Genomic DNA, 21,774 nt, shown 5'->3' on the forward strand with positions numbered 1-21,774 from the left:
GAACTCCATTTTCTGGCTTATGGGGCATCAGAAGTTGTTCCACTTGCAGGCTTTGCATATCCCAGCGACTCCTGTAACGCTGCACCTCAAGCTACGCTGAGCAAGAAGGAAAGGAAAGAGAATGAGTGAGCAACACACAGGACAACACAATAATTTCCTCCGAGGCTTTCTGGCAAAAGAAGTTGTGAACTCTTAGTGTAGAGCGTTTGCAGAGGGATGATGCTGTGTGGGCAGAATCAGCCTATGGGAGGGTGTGCGCTTCCCAGCAAAGGCTGGAAGATCCTCCCCGTGAGAGGGGCAGAGCGCCCGGCGCGTCCCTGTCCCCGCCGCGCTGTCCATCAGGTGGCGGCAGCGCTCCAGTGAACGGCAAGAGCAGCTCCGCCTTCAGCCTTTCAAGGAGGGGATTTTTTCATCAGGCTGAGCAAGATTTTTGAGCGCCAGGAGAAGAGGTGCAAATCACACGTCTCCTCAATGAATGCAGAAAGTCAGCTGAGCTCGCTCTGAAACGCGTACCACATCTTGGGTTGCTCAAAATGGGAACTAAACTTGTTTCAAAATGTAGTGTCAGTCTCCTCAAATTAGACCAGTTGACAGAACAGAAAAAGCAGGTGAGTTTTTGGGTACATCAGCCTCTTATTGGGGCATTTCTTTGGCTCATGTGTGGTGAAAATATCTGGTTTTCCCAACGTTATCAGCTGATCTAATACAAGATGGATCTTTAAGTAGGGCTTTAGAAACCACACCTCACACACCTAAGACATCATAGGCTTTCTGTACACAAACATTGCAAGAATACTGATGTAAGAATGAAGTTGGCAGGAGGAAGAACCATCCTTCAGTGTAAACATAAAAGAACTAAATGAGTCCTTGGTCTTTGTTAAAACAAGCTGCAGCAACTCATTGAAAAACTCTTAGTCCAAAGTGGCAATTAAAGAACATCATATTATTTTCTTTATAGGCAACTCATTAGGCCCATTAGTAAGGCTCTAAACTCTACCCAACATAAACAAAATAACTATTTGAAAAAGTGATGGAACATAGAACAGCTCTGTTAGAGTTTCCTTCACACTGCTTATTTCCTGAACCTGATCCCACATCTGACCAGAGGTGGGTAAATGTCTAACTTGTCTTTCAGTTAAAACACAGGTACCTTTGGCGAGACTCTTGTCTCATGCAGAGGATGCACTTCCTCAGCTGCGGGGTTAAAACAATGATCAGAACCACTATGCCTCCAATACCAGCTGCCACAACCCCAATGATTGTTCCAATGGATTCTTCTATACCAAACAAGCCTGGGGGAGAAAGGAAGGCAGACAGAGTAACATAAGATGTTTTCCAGACAAGTATATGCAATGCAGCCATCATCTTTTCTGCAGTGGCTGCAGAGGAAGCTGCTTACTGTGATTGTGCTGATGTCTTCTCTGACGTGAAATCCCTTCTACACCAGAGAGTGACTTGCACTACAGATTTTTTCCATTCCTATGCAGGAACTCCTAAGCAGCATTCCTAAGCTGCTATGCTGTCTGGTGCTTTAGAGACAGGGCAGCCCTATTGCCTAAGAAATCTTCCTCAACAGCTAGACACTACAGGATGGCAGAAAGAGCTGCTGCTTAAATTAATGGGACTCAGGCCTGTATACTTTATATTTGAAAGGAAAAAAATTACTCTGATAAAGTTGAGAAAGCCATCGGTCTGCCTGTCTACTTCCAAGGGAGACAGCACCAGAGAGCAGAGAGAGCTCCACTGAAGTCCTTCCTTTGACTGGTTGCTCTTTGGACTGCTGCATGGCAGAGATGGCATAGTGCTGAAATTTTACATTTCATCATGTCAGGAACACAGAAAGGCAGTTATGCTGGCCAGAGTGCAGACTTTTCAAGAGTAACCAGTGCCACTGAGACTATGAGATCAAGCCAACAAGAGACCTCATCAGACACACGACCAAGTCCTTGCAGAAGGGCACAGTTGCTTGCCTTAGTGTCACAGTTTAAACTGAGTAGTGTTATAAAAATCAGTAACTCTGGCTCAAAAGGCCAAAGACTTAGGTAATCTTGCTGAGATAGAAGCTTTGGTGATGAAAAAGAGGAAAATGGCACTTGCATAATTTACTATTTACTATTGAGGAGGTATTTTTTGTTAACTAGATAATAAGAAAATAACCCTTCTAATGTGTTGACTTTTTGGGACTGGAATGTGTTTAGCCTACATAAAAGGAAAATTTGACATTTCCAGCTGCTATAGACATAGCAAGTTACCTCTTTACTTAATATGCCTAGTGTCTATCTGTGAGGCTAAGAACACATGGCTCTTGTAATGCTACTTTCATTTTAATGTGAATTATGTTAATCAGAAATTATATAACTATTATATTATATTATATATAATCCTCGTGATTATCGTGGGATAACTTATGTCATTCAGAGTTAAGGAATAACTATGCAAGTTAGTGGGTTGGAGAGAAATATCCTCAAAAAAAACCCCAGAGGTCTAGAGCTGTTCCTTGAGATGATACCTTGTCACCCATCACTCATGGGCATTCTGCCAGAGCTGTGAGTAAAGGGGGAACTTGTCTGACTGTTTCATTCTTTGCAGGGATTTTATTTTTATGGATAATATTATTCCTTCTTTTTATGGTGTAAATGCTCCTCCTTATAATAATACCTGGGATTGTTTATAGAGACAAGCTAAAGAATTTTAGCTGGCCTTACAAAAATAATGAGAAATGCTATAGAGCAATTACACTCCATGACACCAGGCCCTTTGCTAGAGGCTGAACAGGCCAACTTCTCTGTTTCTGCAAGTGTGCAGACCAGCTTTGGAGGAAAAACTAGGAGAAAAAAAGTAAACAACTTCAAGTATTACCCAGAGCCCTCCTGATCCTGAGCTTTGTGCCATCTCCTGTCACCACCTTCCCGTCCGGAAGTGTAACCTCACAGAAATAAATACCATGGTCACTGGTTGTCACATTGAGGATAATCAGGGAAACATCCCCTTGGGACAAGTCTCCTCTCATGAAGATCCTGGAATTATTTGGCAAGATGGTCACATTCTTTTCTAGCAGGTCCGTCTGCCCCTTTTCATCTTCTTTGTACCACTTCACCATCAGGTCGGTCAGGGAGGGATGCTGAGGACTGTTAAGATGACAGTTCAAGACCACAGTTTCACCTTCTTTGGCTTTCTCCTTGGCTGGTGTTTGAGTCACCAAAAGGTTCCACGGCTCAGGTGTCAACAACAAAGACTGTGTTGTTACATGATTCACATCTGATGCATTCTCTTTGTTTGCACCTCCACCAGTAACTCCTACATCTGTACCAGGGAAGAGAGAGAAGAGGACAGCTGAGGGTGATAGGATGAAAAATGTCCCTGCTCATGACCTCTAACCAGCACAAAGAATGGCTCCTGGGATTAGCATGTGAGGACAGTCCCTGTTATGATGATAGGGATTTTCTTCCTAGCTCCTGCTTCGGTTATGTTCTCATGTACAGACAGGTCTTTTCCTGAATATCAGCTCCTTTCTACTGCCATACTAGAGGAAGAAAGATTAATACCATTGTCTAATGGCTTTGGGTGAAATTTAGAGTCCAGTCAGACCCATTTCCATCTGCAACACTAACCTCTTTCTTCCCATCCCAAAAAGTCTCAGGGCCTGATGTTCCTGCCTCAACTGCTTTTGAGGCAAAGCAAAAAATGCATGTACACTGGCAGCTCTATTTTGGCGAGTGAATAAGTGTGCATCTAATGCAACTGCCTGCATTCCAAAACCTAATGTGATTCTTAGAATTTTTGGCATGCACTTTCAGTTAAAGGACAGGAAATTTTGAAATCATGGGAAGAATCTCCATTATGAGAGACTGAACCCCAAGCATGGCCTATCAGCAGTCTAGGGGACAGAACATCAGCCTCATGCCCGTACTAAAGCTGAGGATGACAGCTATTCTCTGTGAAAGGACCATCTCCTGCTAACTTTTGTTAGAAAAATGTGAACTTGTCTGTAGCAGACATTTCAACTTGCTTTCTCATACTCAGGTGCTAATCATAGTATCATATCCTTGAGCTAAGAGTAGTGAGAGTGAATCTCATTTCTGGAAACAAGCCTGGGCACACAAAATGACAGGAATAGTTGCTGTCTCCAAAAAAAGGGAAAAGCAAACCTAAAAATCAGCTATTGCCAAGAAACAGTTAAGACCAATTTTTGGAAAAGGCTCTTCTGTTGTTTGATTTCTTCATGTGAAATAGTCTCCCTTTGAGCTAGCTGGTGTCCTCTGAAGGACTACAGACCATTCCAGAATGATTTTCCATTGTCTTGAGTCTTTCATTGCATTCCACAGAGTGTGAAACGCTATTGTGTGGGTCTGGTAAATCATCACAATGACAATAGAGACTCTCAGCTCAGGGACAAACGTCTTGAGGCAATGGAAAACCAAACCCCTTTATGATCAGTTTGAGAGTTACTTCAATGGCTCCTCCAGGCATGCTTGTAGACAAAAATCACAGTTGTATTCACAGTTGTTACTATTATTTATGACTCATATGGGAGTAGAGGATTTCTGTCAGCCAGCAGGGCCCTGTTGTTCTGGGCACCTTACAAAAGGCTGGGGTATAGAGCTCACAGTTTAAATATGAGACAAAAGAGAACTCATGGATGCAAAAATACAGGAACTATAAACTGGCTGTGAAACTAGGCAGCAACAGAGCATGTGAAACACCTTACAGGCTGTTTGGCGCTCTGTGCTTTTACCTCAAAGTGAAAATTTTTGCCTTAGAACTGGAACACAAACCCAAGGGAATTGGATGCCTGAGAATTAGGTACCCAAATATAGTTTTGAATCCAGTCCTCTAAAATTAGTAGTTTTTATAAAGGTACCAGGTGAGATATTATCCTTCTGTTCATACATAATCTTACCAATGAGCCCACTGGAGCTTCTTGGGGAAATCTGAGGTCCAGATCTTCCTTGTCCAGTTAGATATGTGTATCAAGGCAGAAGCCATAAACTTTGAAGTAGCTTGACAAGACAATTTGAGGAAATATAAAGTATAATTGAAATAACTGACAAAGCTTGTCATATTAAAGGTTTTGTGCATCAAATATTCTGAAGTGATCCATTTGGTTATTTATTAGAGTGAATCGGAACAGTTTCATAATGAGTACTCTTTTAAAATCTCAATTTGTTAACCATTTTCTCCACTGGGTAACTGCTGCTTTAGCTAGCAGTGTGTGCTACTGCTACCTTGTTTTCAAGGAATGGCCACAAAATTTCTTCTCTGCTACAAGTATTCCGGTCTTGCCATATGCACCCCTGTAACACAACCGTCATTTTTATTTCTTTTAGTGATGCAAAAGGTATACTTTTTACACAGACACTTAGTGACAGAGAATGCAACTGAGTAGGAACAATGTGCTTTGATGTTGCCTCTGTTCATCATGAGTTTTATGCGCATCTCCTACCATGAAATAACTGGCCTTGTCATCTGTTTTATTCCACATCTTTGATTCAATACAAATCATGATTAACTTAATTCGGAAAATTAAAACAGGAGAGGAGTAGGCTGCTTTGTTTTGTCCCAGCTCTTTTTGGGGGTTTCACTGTGAAGGTCACAGCACTACCTCTATTTTTCTCCCTTTCTTTTCTTTCTTTTTCTTTATTAAGGTTGCAAAACTGGAACATATTAGTTCACTGGTATTCAATTACACAATGCCCTTATCGTTTTGGCATCTGGGAGCATACCATGCCAAATGCTTTGCTGACTGCTTCAAAGTCCTTTTTAATTCAATTGCTTCATTAGCAGAGTGATGTGTAGGTCCCTTGTCATTCGGGTTGTGGGGCTCAAGCCCATGGAGAGGAATGCAAGTCTTTATGGTGAAAGCAATTGAGCTAGACAGGATACAGAGAAATATAGCATGGATGATCTTGTCTAGACCTGGACAAACGATTAGATGATCTAATAGGTCATTGTCATATGAAGTCCTTAGTTCACATCCAGTTTCAGCCACGAGGGGAGAAAGCACTCTGGGACTCCCTGTAATGTGGCAACGTGCTCCACATTTGGCAATACTAACAGGGCACCTACTAAAGCCCTCAGCCTCCCCTTTACATAAACTGCAGGTTGATACTTCCCTCTGTAAGGCCATATCAGACCTACAAGGGAGAAATAGGCAAGGCAGGCTAGAGGAGCTGGGCTGACAAAAGGAAAGAATAAAAAACAGCTGCACTCTCTTCCTGTCCTGGAGCCTCATTTAAGTCTTAGGTGCCTGGAGTAAATCCGAGAAGCCCTGCAAGCTTCTTCTGCCAGCTGCCAACAGCATGGAGCAACCAGAATGGTGTGTGGAGGTCAGTGCAGAATTCTACCTTTTTAGCTTAGTCTCCTCTCCTTTATTCACACAGCAGCTGGAGGAGAGATTGAGGGCAAATTGAGCTCAATTTCCAGCCCACAAAAAAATCCTCTCCTGATGGAATTACTGTCTTTCAGATGGTTTTATTTGCTTTAGAACTCAGCTTCACACTCATACGAAGCTGGTGCCATGAAGGTGCTTTACAAGCTGTATCCAGCTCCCAGACCTCTATGATTAAGTGATCAATGACTGCACATTGCTGCTCTTAATTTATATGACTTTTGCCCTGGACTGACGTTGGCTTTCACAAATGGATATGAATAACTACTTTGTGACAATAACTGGTGGCTAATAGATCAGAGAAACAAAATAGAAATGAAGCTTCTAGGAATGATGATACATATCTGGAAAAAATAGGCAAATACACTCTTTCTGAACATTTATGTTAGATAAACAATAATGTATCTAAAGAGAAAAGTATGTTTTAATGCAATGCACAACCCTAAATATAATTTTCCTGCACCCTGGGGAAGCCCTCAGTTGAAAGTCTGAAAAAAAAGAGTCATTAAAAAAAAAAAAAAAAACAACAAAAAAAAAACCAACTTCTCAAGCCAAGCTCAAAGAATAACCTGTATTTCTTCTAATTAAGGAAGGTGGTTTAGTACTTACCCACTACCAAGAGGAAGATGAATGAAGACACTGCAGATCTATAGAGTTTCCCTATGTGCTGGCTCATGGTTGCTGAAGTACATGGCCTCACCATCTCTCCCTCTGGCAGTATGGGTGAAAAATATATGTGTATTATAGCAATAGGACCTCACATTCTGCTCAGTGAATGTCACACTTACTAAAGTTACCACAGCTTTGAGCTCACTGTGCTCTGCCTGCTCCCTGGATGAGAGCCACTGTTGCAAGTGACAACAATTACTTCCCCAGCGGCTGTTCTGATCTCTCTCTGAGAACATGTAGACAATGCTCTGACAGCAGAGGGAAGATTGTTTTTCATTTTAGGCTTGCATAAACCACAACTTTGGGCTGAGTAGAGAATATCCAGCTACTCCAAAGGAGACCTCTCCTCTGCTGAACCCCCCCAAGTGATGGTGAGAACACAAAGAGCATTGGCTTAATTTTCTGAACAGCTAGACTCTAATGCACTTCAATATCACCCTAATGCACCACAAAAGGAAATTTCAGGAACTCAGTATCTTTGTGGCTATATGCACATAGTATTTACAGCTATACTGTATTCCCCAAAGTGGTTTTTTTTTAGTGCAGAACAAATCCTTTTTAATCAAAAGTTGACTACTTAAACTGTATTTATATTTAAGTAGAGCTTGTCTATGCAGCTTGGATGGAAGGAAAAGTGTTGGAGAGGGCAGCCTATCAGCAAACCAGCAGGTGTGCACTGAATTAGCTCTGTGTGTGTGTGCTCTTGTGTTTATACAAGGCCCACATAGAGCACGACCCTGTGAGAGGAGCTACAGCAGCTCCAAGCTCATCTGTACCTCCCAGCCCTGCCAGCTGTGCTACACTTGTACCAAGCCTGGACTACTGTCACTATTTGACACCTCTTCCTTCAACTACAATATTAGGGATTATGGCACATTTTATCTAATGATCTTGCATGTCTTCATGCAAGGTAATAGAATCGTGCTTGAGTTATAATTTCGTAACTCTTAAAGAACAATGCAGCTGAGAGAGCCATGAGTATTTCAGCTTTTCTTTGCATCTGAAAGCAAAAAGGACCCATACTTGATTCACAAAACTTGGCTGACCAAATAATGCCAAGAGGAACAGCCCATTCCTGAAGTCACTGATTGTCACTTTAGCTTTGGTGTGCAGATCCCAAAGCAGGGGAATCAGCAAAAGCAGGACAGGCTGGAGGGAGTGTGGCAAACGGAACCTGGGAGGCAAATACTTCTCTGAAATGGCTTGGGAGAATGGGAAGACCTGTGGTTACCAGGCAGGAATCATATTAGGAAGGGAACTGGGACCAAGTGCAGAGCAACAGAGCACTTCAGACAGAAGATGGAAGTTTGTGAGGGTTTGTGAGGGCAGAAGGAACTACTGCCAAAGTGTTAGTGAGCAAAGCCAAAATATCCATGAAAGGAAAAAGTTAGAGGATTCAAAAACAATGAAGAGTTTCAGGAGGGAATAACCAGTGGAGTCAAAGGTACCAGGCAGATGAAGAGGATTTTGGACTGAGTTATTGATTTAGAGTGCTGATTGAGACTGCATGTCCGAGGAGTAAGCGCGTGAAGATGGATCTTAACCAAAGGCAATCCAAACACTGTCTGATTTAAACCCAAGTTCTTGGTGTGCCTCAAAAAATCCCTTCAAGTGTGTTGTGATGGACATATCACCATTGTTCCTGCAAATGCTATTTATGTTCATGTCATCTGGAACTAGCAATTCTCTTGTGAATCCTCCGTTAAGTAAGTCATGCCTGAGCCAAAGTGCCAGGTCAGCCAGACTTTAACTGAGGGGATACAAAGGAGGCTGGTTAGTGTTGCTGGCAGCCAGTAGCTGAACATGAAGCTTCTCCCACTTTGATAACCCAATATAATTCAGATTTTGGACAAAAAGAAAAATAGACTGGTACCCTGAGTGTTTTTGAAAAAAGCCCTCAAAATTCAAGTTTCTGGTGCAAATCAAGAAAGCAAGGAACAAAAATGAAGCAAAACGCACATTCTTTTTACACTCTTTTGTAAATTTTGGACACTTCCAGTTGCTTGCATTAACGCTGTCTGGGCCAACAGCTGGGAGGGGGCACTTTTTCTAATGTAGCAGTGAGGAGGTATCCCAGGGCCCTGAGATGTCCAGGGGGAGCCTCCACACATTTCCTGGGGCAGAGGTAGAGAGAAAGGGGACAAATAGGAGGAAGTAGTGTTAGCACAACAGGCTGCTTTACTCAACCATCCATCCATCCATCCATCCATCCATCCATCCATCCATCCATCCATCCATCCGCCAACTACCAGCAATGTGATTTCTTTGCACCTCACAGGGCTCTTCCTTTTCCTGCGAGGTGAGCTGAGGGTGCAAATCTGCGAGCCATCATTGCTCTGGCTGGGTCCCCTGATTTGAGGAGCCTCGTGGTGCTCAGGGCTTGGGGCAGAAACCACTCACTGCTGCTGCTCAGCAGCTTCAACAATGAGACCCATGGGATGAAACCCCCTCACTGCCTTTCTTTATGGCACCTCATCCTCCGCTCGGCCCGCAGCCAGCCTTCCCTCTCTCCTCTCAGGAGCCCTCCGGAGCGGCCTCCGGCAGTGCTTTCTGTCGAACCCCTGAACTCGGGATTTGGGATCTGGGAGCGGTTTTGCCACCGGGGCGCTGTTTAACCGGCTGCGCTCACGGAGGGCGGCGGGCGCGGACTGTCCCTCGGGCAGGAGCAGCGAACGCCGCCCCCCCCCCCCGCCGCAGCCGGCAGTTTTTTCCTACTACAGCCCTCAAACTTTCCACCGGCGCGGAGGCTTCCCAGTTAACCCTTGCGGAAGCTGCAGAGGGGCTGCCGCGGCCCGACGAGGAGGGGAGCGGAGGCGCCGAGCGCCCTCCGCCCCTCATGCCGGCTCCCTGTCCCCGGGAGAGCGGCGCCGCTCGCCCCCGGCACCCTCCTCCCGCCGCGGGCCGGCGGCGCGGCCGGCGCCGGCCCCTTTAAATGGCGGCCGCGGCCCCGCCGTGCGCCCCGCGGAGGCAGCTGGCGGGCGCTGCGCGGCCCTCGCCCCCCTCCATGGTAAGCGCCGCGCTCTGCGCTCCCCGCCCGCCCCTCCGGTGGGCTCCGTGCCCCCGGCCGCCGCCCCCCGGCCAGCGGCGGGCCTCGCAGGTAGGTGCGGGGGGCGGCAGCCCCGCTCCCTGCCCGGGCGGCTGCACGGGCGGGCCCGGACGGGCGGCGGCCCCGCGGGCAGCGCTAGGAAGCTCCGCCGTCCCCACCCACCTCCCCGAAAGTTTTTGGGGCGAGGCGGAGCCGGGGGCAGGGTGGCCCTCGGGGCTCCCCGATGAGGGGGTCCCCGCAGGGAGGGTCTGCGCTCCCGGGAGACCCAGCGGGGAGGCGGCGGCGGGGCTGCCGGGCAGCTGAACCCCGGCGTTCTGGAGGGGAGGGAGCGGGGAGCAGCAACTGGTGGAGGTGCTCAAATGTTCAAGTGCGGGTGTTCGTGTGGAAAAGCCCCCGGGGCAGCTCTGCTCTCACACCGGGTGGCCCGGAGTGTCTGTGCCCGCCTCGCCCCGCTGTCCCTCCGCAGCCTGTCCCCAGCCGGGCCGCAGCCCCGGTTCGGCGCCGGGCGGGGGTGGCCCAGCACCCCTGAGTTCTGAGCTGCTTTGGAGCTGAAACCCAGCCTTGCCTCATCCCGGCGGATCCGGTACTACAGGCGGGGTTACTGCTTAGGGCCCCGGGCTGGTTTTGTACCGTTTGCGAGGTGGAATGGAACGAGTGACATTCTCTAGCTTAGTTTCCCTTCTTAAAGTAAAACTAACTTCCAAAGTGAAGAATACTGATAACGAGGGAGAATGCTACAGAATTAGAAAACGGTGCTGGTTATTACCTGTATAGTAAGTGATACGAGTCAAATTACTTGTCTCTGAAGGTGTTTGGCTTGTATTTCTATACAGCTTATCATTTAACTAGTAGCAAGTATAAACACTTGATGTATCAGGATTAAAATAATACATGTAGGTCCTCTGATAGAAATGCTACACCTGTATGACCTTTGTCAAGTTCTGAAAGGTCTCACAGGTTCCTGAGATGTGCTGCATTCCTGTTGTTATTATTTCTGTTCTGAGCATCTGTGCAGCTTCAATGTGCAAGTTGGGGAGACTTTACATTTTTTTGATAAAAAATGTAAAATATAATTAAATATAGTATAGTGTAGGGGAAAAAAATAAAACCAATGAAAAAGCTGTCAATGGGAAGTGTTTCCATGCCACTCATCTTGGTGAAACTACCATGCCAGGTTTCATTTAATATACAGCTGTTAAATGGACTAACCATCTTGCTTCACCTTTCTCCACCGCTGTTGGATTACATACCTAACTTCTTTGTTCACAGGAAGTTCATGAAGTGGATCATGGTCTTATTAACCAGCTACTTGCTGATTCAGAGGAGACTCTTAATTCATGCACAGAGAAAATGCAGGGTCCTGCTCAGTATAGCTGGAGTGCTGACTGGAGCTTTTGGGTAATGTGCTTTAGCTCTCTCCTAACTTAGTGCTAATTTATAAATATAATACGTGTCTATTTTAATTTACATACGTGTGTATATGTACAAGCTTTATATCCACAGTTCTCAAGTTGCTTTGTAGTCATGAATTAGTAAAGTGTTCTCCACCCATGTAGTGAGGCAGGTAATTTTATCATTACTGGCTTACTAAAGTGTAAGGTGAGACTGAGAGGGGGTGAAGTTGTTTATCTGATGTCACAGATCAAGTTAGTGACAGAACTTGTGGCTTCTGTGCCCAGTTCTGTCTCCCTGTTGCTGGCATGAACCCATCCAGTATTTCTTATGTCTTTCTTGTAGAAAGACATTTTTGATGCTCTGATGCTTTTTAAGCATAAGGGCTGAATTTTGATTCTTGGTGGTGATTGGTGGTTCTAAATTGCATTCCTAGTGTTTGTTTTCGTCAAGTAAACACATTTATTTTCCACAAGAGTAAATCAGCTTCTTGTGTTTTCTGTAAAAATTGAATTTGTGAATAAGAAAGGCAGAAAAGAAGTAATTTGTTTTTTTTTTTTCATTTCCAGGAAAATGCCTGTCTGAAAGCAGAGTGTATAATAATAAGTGCTTATTTCAGTACTTTTCTTTTGGTAGATTTTTTTAAAATGCCTAGAGAGAAGGTGAATGTGTGTGTGTGTAAGCTTGGAGTGTATGTTTTGCTGTTAATTTGGTGTGTGGATTGTTATTGTTTGATAGGGAAGGAGGCCACGTGTGCATGGAGCCACAGGCAGGCTAACAGCTGATCTTGTGGGAGACACAGAGTGCCAGAGCGGTGAGGAAGGGAGTCTGACTCAGGTTCTGTATCAGATGTCCTCAGCACATCCGTGTGCCTCAGCTCATAGGAGCATCCTCTGGACTACTGTGTCCTTCTCCTGATGAGGTTGTCACAGTGTTCATTGTGCTCAGCAGGTGAAAGATTGAGTAACTAGTGAAGGCCAGAAGGAATCCATGGCAGAGCTGTGAGCAGAAGGGGGGAGTGGGATCAGATTTCCAGACTCCATATTTATAAATCTAGCTCGTATGTTTTCACCACTGCTGTTCACAAGTAGATGTCCTAATGGTCAGGATGTTTTTGCATCTCAGGCCGTGGGATAAATCCCCTCCAAATGCATGTGTACTCTTAAACTGAGCAGTAGTAACATGGAGCCAATGGAAATGGTACAGGCCTAATAAAATCCCAGCAGGTCATAGACTTGTGTTGCTACAGTGAGTTCTTGGGGTGTTCAGTATTTTCTTCATTATCTTTACAGAGACAAGGGTGGTCCTGGGCTGTCCTGCCTGTGCCCAGCTGTGTCTGAGTCGATAGGAAGTCATACTGTGCAGACAGTGTAACTGCCAGCTGTGCTCTTGTTAGGTGGCAGATTAGCTGGTGTGAACTAAAGCATGATGGTTTGTATACAGCCACTAATGCAGGTGGTACTTTGTGGGAGGAATAAACCTTGGTGTCAGGTTGTTGGACCTGCAGTTAACAACTCAGTGTTTCTTTGATAGGCCTGGCAATTGAAAATAAAGTCATTGAAGTATTCTGTATGGAGAATGTAGCTGTGCTATTGGCTTTGCACTCTTGAGACACATGCTGAAGGCTTGAAGTTTCTTTGAACAGAGCTTTGAGCCTCCACAGTGTAGGATATTGTGTCCTCACAGTGCCGCTCTGCTTCCTGTAGTAATGTGTACTGTAACTTCAGGGTAGTGAGATTCTTCAGTGCTGTGGCAGCTGTGTGAGCGAGGTGTTTCCCAGTTTGATTAAATGATTATCTTCTCTCTGACTTATACTCCAAGACCTTTGTATGTGTTTGATGTTGGTGTTTATCTGGTTCTGCAAATATGACCTTGCAGTTAAAACAGAGTAATTGTGTAAATACTTCCCTTTTGTAAGATAATTCTATGGCTGGAAATGTTGTTGCCTTACCGTTGGTCACTGATTAGTTTTAAAAGCTTTTACCAGTCTGATTGTAGGAAGCCATGGTGCTTATTTTCTCAGCCTCAAGGCAACTGAATTGTAAAGCAGCAAGAACCAGGAAGTCACAAATCTGAGGTGAAAATTTAGATCTTCTATTTAAAATGTTATGTCATTGGCATCTCTCCTTGCTCTTGACAGAAAATGTTTCAATAACTCGCATGGTTGATGATCAGCTGGTGACTATTAAAAACAAATTGTTAAAGCTCCCGAAATTCTGAGTCATAGTAAATGCTTAGGTGACAGCATGGAAGGCAGCTTGTTGCAGTGTGTGAAGCATGTGTCACTAACATTTGACAGAGATGATCTTAGTGTCCTGTGGCAGTTGGGGACCTGCTTGTTCCCAACAGAATGGAGGAATTGCTACAACAGCAGGACTAGCCTGTGGTAGCATCCAGGGATCAGCTTTGTTGCCAGGGTTATTTGCTGGGTGAGGCTGCATGTTTCCAGCAGCTTGGGTTTACTCCAAGGGCTCATTTCTTCTGAGGGTGATGTACTCGTGTTTTGCAAATGTGAATGTTAGAGCCTGACTGGTTTGACTTCAGTTTTTCATGGATTGAGTGGGAGTAGGCAGTTGTGCCATGCCTCTGGAAGTCAGGCCAGGTATCAGGAATGCTCAATAGGTGCTGTGAGCCCTTGTAATTAGCAGCAGGCTAGGGCTGGCAGTCTCTGGGACACTCTCTGTCTCCTGGCTATGGTGAGTAGGGAGAAGGAAGGGCAGCTGAAAAATTATCAGGGAGGGCAGAAGAGTATCCTGCTATTTTTCTTATCTCTCAAAAAAATAATACTTTGGATATCTTTATTGAATGATTTTGAGAAATAATTAGTTTTCTCTGTTACTGTAAGCAATTCTTCAGCTGGTAGTATTACTAACTCCTATTTTTAAGATTGATGGTGTGTTGTGGGATATTTTTTGTGTTTTGTTTTTGTTTTTGTTTTTTTTTTTCACCCACCCTACCCGAGACAGACAAAGCTGGACTTCTATAAACTCACTGGAAGCAGAAGACTGCTTACAAATATAATCTTGAGATTTTCTCTCTCCACTGGAAACTGTAAAGCTTTTATTTCTAGTTGATTAAATAGTCCTGGTTTTGGCAACTGCAAATAGATGATGAAAGTGAAATATGATTGGAAATTGTTATATATGGAGCCCTATCTCAGGATTCTGAATTCAGCCTTTTATCCTTTTTTTATGCCCTTCATACTGAAATATGATTCAGTTTCATATCCTTGGAAGAAGAAACCTGTGAAAGCCTTAAGTATTTTCTTACCATAGTGAAGAATGTAAAGGTGAATGAGGAAGCTAATGAAAAGGATCCTTGCATCAAAAGTGAAGGTGTTGCATCTGGGAACTCTAGTTTATATTAATGAACAGTCAAAGAAAGTTCATGTATGTCTACAATAAGAAGAATGTCTGTTGAAAAAAAGCCCCAAAAAGTAAGTCCTTCCCTTGGAATTAAAAGGTAGGTAGAATGAGTGGATATCAAATGAGTATCTCAGAAAATTGCTTGTATCAGGGAGACTTTAAGAATTTGAAAATGTAAGGTGACAGGGAGGTGTTGGAAAGAAGATAATAAAAGAGGCTTTAACAAGGTGATTGATTGGCGTGTAATGCCAGTTTAAAGAGTTGGTCAGTGTGAAGGAGTTTAAAAATGGAAGCAAATAATTGATACAGTGAAAAGTGAAAATAAGCCTTTTACTCTTTATAATGTAAGAGCAGCTGAGGTTGCACAAGACTGAGAAAGTATTTTGAATTTTTACATACATGCATGGATTTGGTTTCTACAAGAAAGAACTAGTCTGGAAGCGTGTGACAATATGTATGACTCAAACCTGCACAAGGAGGGGTGCAGATATGTATCACAATTTGGAAGATAACTTAGTGGAGCACAGATACAAATTGAGGCACTTTGGGGCCGAATACACGTAGGATTAAATGAAATATTTCTTTGTAATTGTTTTGAGGGTTGATATCTAAGGCCTTGTGACAGTAAGCTCTCATATTGTATACTTGGTGTGTTGCTGCCTCTTTTCTGTGCCTCCAAACGTTTGGAATGTGGAGGAGATACATCAATACTCGACATTAGAGGAGATATTTTTAGCCTTTTTTTTGCTGGTATGAAGCTAAGGAGGATGTGAATTGGTTAAATTAATTGCTATAGGTCTACAAAGAGAATGAAAGCCTTTAAGCACATAAATACTGCATTTTGGTATATTTTGGGCTTTCTTTTTTTTGGTTTGGTTTTTTAAATGCCCTAACTTTAGTACAAATAGGTTTCACTGTAGTTGTACGACTGGCATGTAGTTTGTTTATTTACCTGGAATCTCCAGGAGCAGGTGCCTTTTTTCAGCCCTGTGATAGCACTGATGATACAGCAGCAGTGTTTTAACTTGGTAGGAAGATAAATTGCAGTTCTAACCGACCCTTGAACATGGGTGATTAGGATAAAGGGGTTTTTCTCCCTTCTTTTCATGATGGGAATGTCTTTATTGCTGTTGATGCAGCTCCAGACTGAGCAAAGAGGTAGATCTGGTTGTCATAAAATTTCAACCAGTTCTGGCCAAAGAGTGACAGTGGTGCTTTGTCAAAATAAGCTTTTGCCAGCTGCAGCAGTAGGTAGTTCTATATAACCTGAATTATCACTGTACACATATATATTAGTCTAGAACCTGAAGATTAAGAATAATAGGTCAGAAAGAAAATACTTCCGATTTGTGTGATTTTTTTTTTTTTTTTTTTTTTAAATCACTGGGTGCAAACCATTAGATATGCAACATGGTTCAGGAAATCTGCATGAGGTTGGAATAGTGATATCCTTTTAATGAAAGCAAAGTCCCTAAGTTGCAGAATGAGTGCTTTAAAAGTCAACACCAGGAGATGGGAATCAGATTTTTTTTTTAAAGTTTTTTTTTGCCTTTGTTGTTTGTTTACAGCTTGTATTTCTGCAAAGAGGTAGTGGTGTAGCACTGTTTTGTTTTGTTTTTTTTCAAGTCTGCTATGGGTGAACCACTTGTATATAAGGAGAATGGAAGAAGACAGAAAAAAACTGTGCAAGATATGATTGTTTTGTGGTATATTAAGTCATTAGTAGCAGCCAGGAGAATAAGTTTTGGGGCAATTGCTTGGTGAGTGCCACTTTCCATGGAATTTCAAGTGCAGTAGGGCTACTGGCAGGCTTAATGAGATGACCAGAGTAATTTATAGCAAAGCAGTTTATGTAATTGGCCACAGTCACTCCTGCATTATTAACTGTGGTGTTGTGGTTTAATATGCTCCTTCAGGTTTTCACTGTAGTCCTGATCAAAAGTCTTTATGTATCCTTTTATGAGTTGCTGAAAACTAAATTGCACCACGGGGAATTACTACCATGGTGATTGTTTCCTTCATGATGTTGTTTTCTGATCCTTGTTTGGGCACTGTTACTAAACTTAAATACAGATCGGAGATGCAGTTACAGAGGGACAGGTTTTACTGGCAGGGTAAGGAGGGAAATGTCCAACTGAAGTGTGCTGTTCATTTGCTTCTCTATTTGGCTACTTTGGCATCAAATGATCTTGGTGGGACTTTGTTGCAGGTAAGGAAGATGAGTTGAAGTTATGTCTTGCAGTTTCTTTGTTGTGTAAGGCGCTTTTCCTTATCCTGAAAACATCTGAATTTTCCCCCTGCTTGTTAAATGAATCAAATAAGTCTAAAGACAGGCAGTTTGAATTTTTTTGTATTATTTGGGCAGCCTGCAATGGAAGATCAGGTGGAAAAACAGATGTCCTTAACCAATAACACTGGCTACTTGTTTCACACATGTGTTATAAAAACAAATATGAGTTAGATGAAACTGCTGTTCAGAAAGGAATGTATGTTGTTATCCAAAAGGAAATAATCTTGATTGAGCTTTTGATTGCCATTGCATCATAATACTTAGTACACTTATGGCTGTTGAAACCTGGACATCATAGTTACAAAACTCAAAATTAGCCTGGGGAGTAGACAAATTGGCTTGAGCTCAAGGGTGGCTTTGTGCTGGAGGATGACAAACTCACTTCAAGTATAATGTTAAGACAGTAAGTGGAGAGTTCATCCAAACCCACTTGGTTTATTTGTACTAAGTTTGTTTTAGAAGTTGATGTATCACAGGACATTGTTGTTATATTTTGATTTACCTTTTTCCTTTCTTTTTGTTAAATCTTCATGGGGTAGAAAAAATTACTAAAATAGAATAAAAAGAATGCTTGAGTGCTGCATTTATGAAGTCAAGAAAGTAGGTACAGATCCACAATTTTCCCCTAAAATGAGGAGCTGGGCAGTTAAGAGCCTTGTGAGCTTGGCTTGTGCTGTTGTTCTGAGGAGGCAACACGAGATGTGGTTTCTGGTCAGGGGCATTATAGGAATAGTTTTACTACCAGGTTCAAAGATATTATTGCCAGCTTGGGATGTATTGATGAGGATGCTGAATAAATTGGGACATGATTGGAATGTACTAGCTCTTAAAAGCTAAAAGCACCTTAATTTCTAATTCAGAACTGAGGAAGATGTTTGTTCATGGAAGTCCAAAGCTCTTGAACTTTTTACTTAACTTTCATATTTAAAATCTAAATGTTTGTTTCATCCAAACTCAGAGATGCTTGGTGGCAGTTCTATAAATAATTATATTTGAAACTGAAATAATCAGTGTTATTGCTAATTGCACACATTAATTGCTAAATGTCCACACTCAGGTGTTCAATCAGCTGCAGATGGTGTTATCTTATAAACAGGAAATGCACTTAAAGCAGTCTATGCTAATGCTATTTTTGAGACCTGAGTCACGTTGGTACCCAGGCCAATAAGGCCTTTGTGAGATCACTTTGAATCCTCTCACTGGTTTTCTGATGGAAATAAATTGCCAGTGAATATTTTTCTCTCTGGGTATACTTCCCAATATTTTGCTGCTCTTTCAGCACAGGGAGATTCCCTGTGAAGTATCCTGTCTTTCCTTTGGGAAAGCAGAAGAGTTACCTTGTTCTTCTGGTGAAACCAGTTCCTTCTATTTACATATGTAGCTGATCTTGACAGCAGAACTGCAGACCATTGGAAGCCACCACCCAACTAGGTGCACAGGGACAGCTACTTACCCTAGCCAGCAGCCAGGGCTGCAAAATGACTGTAAATACAGACTCTTTGTGTTCCATTATCTTCTCCTGTCAGATTTAAATCCAAGTGATTAAAATGCCTCGACATGCATTTTTGTTTCTTCTGTCAGTTTCCTCAGTGGGAAACTCAGAAAACTCAGGAAACCCTCAATAGGGCTGTGCTGGGAGAGGGCTCTCTCTTTGGTGCTGACTCCATGTAGTTAGTTATGGAAATGTAGCAGACAGGTCCTAGGTGAGGCAGGTGGAAAGGGAGAGCCAGCATAAGGAAGGCAGAATAGATGCATGCCTGCTGTTCCTCTCTCGCAGCAGGCAGAGGTCTGTTGGTCATGCAGAGCCCTGTATCCCTTGCCTCAAAGTGCCTGTGAAGAACTGAGCTCTGTGTGGCTGGTAATGTACACATTTTGAGGAATTTGGGTGTCCATGAAGCACACCCTGATGTCCTGAGCTCCTGCTCTGGAGCTTAGACTGAGAAGGCATCTCAGTAAGGGCCTGACTTAAAACAGGGGACAGTGGCTGAGTTTTGTGTGAGAGCAGATTTGTCTCCATGCTGAGTTGCCAGGTGCAGATGTACTCTTAAGGCTGGTTCATGGATTGTAGCCTTCAGTGATGCAGAGAGGAGGAGTGCTAGGCATTAAATGCTTCTTTCCAAGCTGGTGTTTCCCTGGTGATAGTACTTTCCTCTGCTATTCCCTTTGGGACTTCTGTGGACTTGAAATGATTTATGCTGCTGCAGTCTGCTTCCCAGAATCAGTTTTGGTGATAGTGGTTTTAGATTGGAGCTGGGCAGTTCTTAAATGTGCAAGTTTTCTTTGCCCAGTTGCTGCAGCATTTGTGTGCCTGTTCTGCAAGGCTACGGTGTTCCAGCCTGTTTTCCAGGCTGGCATGCAAGCAGAGGCTGGCAGAACGCTAGCTAGCACTACTGGGAGGGTGGCCAGCACCAGCTCTGAGCAAGTGGGTGAGAGAGGGGGGAACTGTAGAGGCTTTGGCCAGGGATTTGTATGGTTTGGAACAGGCTGCAGGCAGCTAGAGGAGGTATGTGTAGGGGGGGTGTATGTCTTCTGACTTTACATTAGCTTCATGCCTCAGTCAGTTTTATTCTGAAATGGAGCATATGCTTTGCTTTGCACTGTACGTGGCAAGCTTGAGATTTTTATCTCCAAATCAGAATTGTTATGAAAGTACATTGGCTTCACTGTTAAAATGCTTTAAAACACTGAATAATATAAAACCATTGCTTCAGAATAAGCAGAGGATATTCTCAATCCAAGCTCTTATTTTTTTCAGGAAAAATACATAGTACTACTAATGCCAAGAGGCTTTCTTATAATAAAATTGATAAGAAGGTTATCAGCTTGTTTCTCAAGCACCTTGTTGGAAACAAGCACCTTCAGCTGAATCCTGTTTCAATGAAATGTGAAAATAATGAGCTAATTTTGGTGTGACCTTGAAGGAGAAATGCGTGGGAGTTCCTTACATGTTCTAAACTGAAATACTCTGTTACAAAATTCTTCCAGGTCTGTTCTACTGTTTTGGTGGGGTTTTTTGGGTTTTTTGCTTGTTTGTTTGGTTTTTTTTTTTTAAGAACGTTAAAAAATTATTCTCTAACTGGTTATGCACCTCAAAGTTCTCTGAAGAAATACCTTTTTATTTTCAACTCTTAAGTATTTTAATTTTCTTCTTGGGGAGGATGCCAGTTTTAAAAATTCTTCACAAAAATGTTACCTTTGTTATAATAACCTTATGCTAGCAGCATAGTATTTCATAGGATATTAAGTTTCTTGTCTGTCAGAATCATAATTGTAACAACTTTGCTTGTAGATTTTCTAGGCTGTTTTTCCAGCCATGCTCCACCACGTTTTGATGTCCATACTTGTATAGGTGAAGCTCAAGCATGAGGTTCCTTCATTCCTGCTCTTGGAAGGATGCTGTGTGTGACTGGTGAGGTGCAGGAAATGATCAGACCTTCTGTGAGCAGTATTCCAGCTCAGCCAAGTTCATGTTTTGCATGGGGAAATGCTTGTGAGGTCAGGTCAATGCTGGCTTGGTGAGACTGATGTCTATCTCATTTGGTGAGAGCTGGGCTACTCCTGTGGGACACAGTGTTTTGGTGTGCTGTACCCAGTTTTCAAAATAAATAGAAACAGTCTCTTTCAGAAGCACCTCATTCAGTCACTTTCATGGTACTGGGTGTCAAATCTTTTCTAAGTGGGCATCCAATAATTTAGCAGCTCTCCACAGTGAAATAGTTCTGATGAGTTTCTCTGTGGATTTTTGGAAGCTCCTGGTGTTAGTGGTAAATAATAGTCTGTCTGACACTTTCAGTGTGCCTGCCTGTGCATATGTGAGAACTAGTTAATAGTAACTCTCATTTTGGGAGAACTAGGGGCTCTGTCTTTAGCCTTGTTTATGGGGTCTCACAGATTAAAAAACCACAGCCACCACCCCTCACTTCCCTATCCACCCCAACCTTACCAACCCCTGGAAGATACAGTAGCTGGAGTATTTGCCAATTACCTGTATTTTAATATCCCTATCTTTAAATTATACATATTGTATTTCCAACAGAAGAAAGACATACTTTCACCAAAGTTCTGCTGGGTGCCACTGAGGGATAATGCTGCTGTTTTTCTGCTCAGTCACTAAGAAATGTTAAGAGTTCCTTTCTACTTCAGCTTCCACAAAGAGGGAGGCTAGACCACAGGAGTGGGGACATAATGACCTTAGTGCACAGCCCTGTGCCTGCCAGTGGTCCTGTGCTTATGAGAATCCCCTTTCCTGGTAAGGCTGAAAGAAAAACAGCATATAATGAATGTAAGGAAAATAGCTGTATCTTCCTAAACATTTCCCCCCCCACTGTAACTAGGAGCTTGTTCACATTTCCTTGAGAGCTTGGGAACTTTTGGAAAGCAGGCTCCTAAGGAATACAGTGAGTGAACCCTGGCAACAGTTGCTTGATTTCTTTTTTTCTTTAATTGGTTGACATGCCTCTCATGACCTATCAATTAAATACATCTGTGTGGATAAGCAGATGTGATCAAATATGTCCTTATTAAAAAACCCCAAAAAGCCAATGAAAACTCCTAAACACAACAACACCCCTCCCAAAATCAAAAAAAGTGAACCAAAGTGCACAGTATACTCTAGACAGCACAG

The 21,774-nt window shown here is 43.1% G+C and overlaps 2 protein-coding genes across 5 annotated transcripts in view; one reads left to right on the top strand and one right to left on the bottom strand.

Moving 5' to 3' along the window:
- LOC130254131 (uncharacterized) lies at positions 1-7,123 on the bottom strand. The gene is made up of 4 exons (XM_056493381.1): positions 6,998-7,123; positions 2,860-3,303; positions 1,151-1,292; positions 1-96 (listed from the first exon to the last, which is right to left on the bottom strand). The coding sequence occupies exons 1-4, from the start codon at positions 7,089-7,091 to the stop codon at positions 87-89; spliced, it is 690 nt and encodes a 229-aa protein (XP_056349356.1). The 5' UTR covers positions 7,092-7,123; the 3' UTR covers positions 1-86.
- Positions 7,124-9,955: 2,832 nt separating this feature from the next.
- GRAMD1C (GRAM domain containing 1C) overlaps positions 9,956-21,774 on the top strand; it is a 51,484-nt gene continuing 39,665 nt past the window's right edge. For 2 of the 4 annotated variants that reach the window (XM_056490304.1, XM_056490314.1), the window contains exons 1-2: positions 9,975-10,154; positions 11,373-11,501. In XM_056490304.1, the coding sequence (XP_056346279.1) occupies positions 9,990-10,154; positions 11,373-11,501 (294 nt within the window). In that variant the 5' untranslated portion in view covers positions 9,975-9,989. Of the gene's footprint in view, positions 10,155-11,372; positions 11,502-21,774 lie in introns of all 4 variants that reach the window. The other 2 variants (XM_056490323.1, XM_056490333.1) reach the window with 2 other exon arrangements.

This window comes from Oenanthe melanoleuca, chromosome 1, assembly GCF_029582105.1.
Source record: "Oenanthe melanoleuca isolate GR-GAL-2019-014 chromosome 1, OMel1.0, whole genome shotgun sequence".
Taxonomy (NCBI): Eukaryota; Metazoa; Chordata; class Aves; order Passeriformes; family Muscicapidae; genus Oenanthe; species Oenanthe melanoleuca.

Coding starts and splice junctions, on each gene's coding strand:
- LOC130254131 (XM_056493381.1), bottom strand. CDS start 7,091: ATGGTGAGGCCATGTACTTCAGCAACCATGAGCCAGCACATAGGGAAA. Junction 3,304..6,997: donor CATCTTCCTCTTGGTAGTGG/GTAAGTACTAAA, acceptor TCCCTGGTACAG/ATGTAGGAGTTACTGGTGGA. Junction 1,293..2,859: donor CAGGATCAGGAGGGCTCTGG/GTAATACTTGAA, acceptor TTTCTCCCCCAG/GCTTGTTTGGTATAGAAGAA.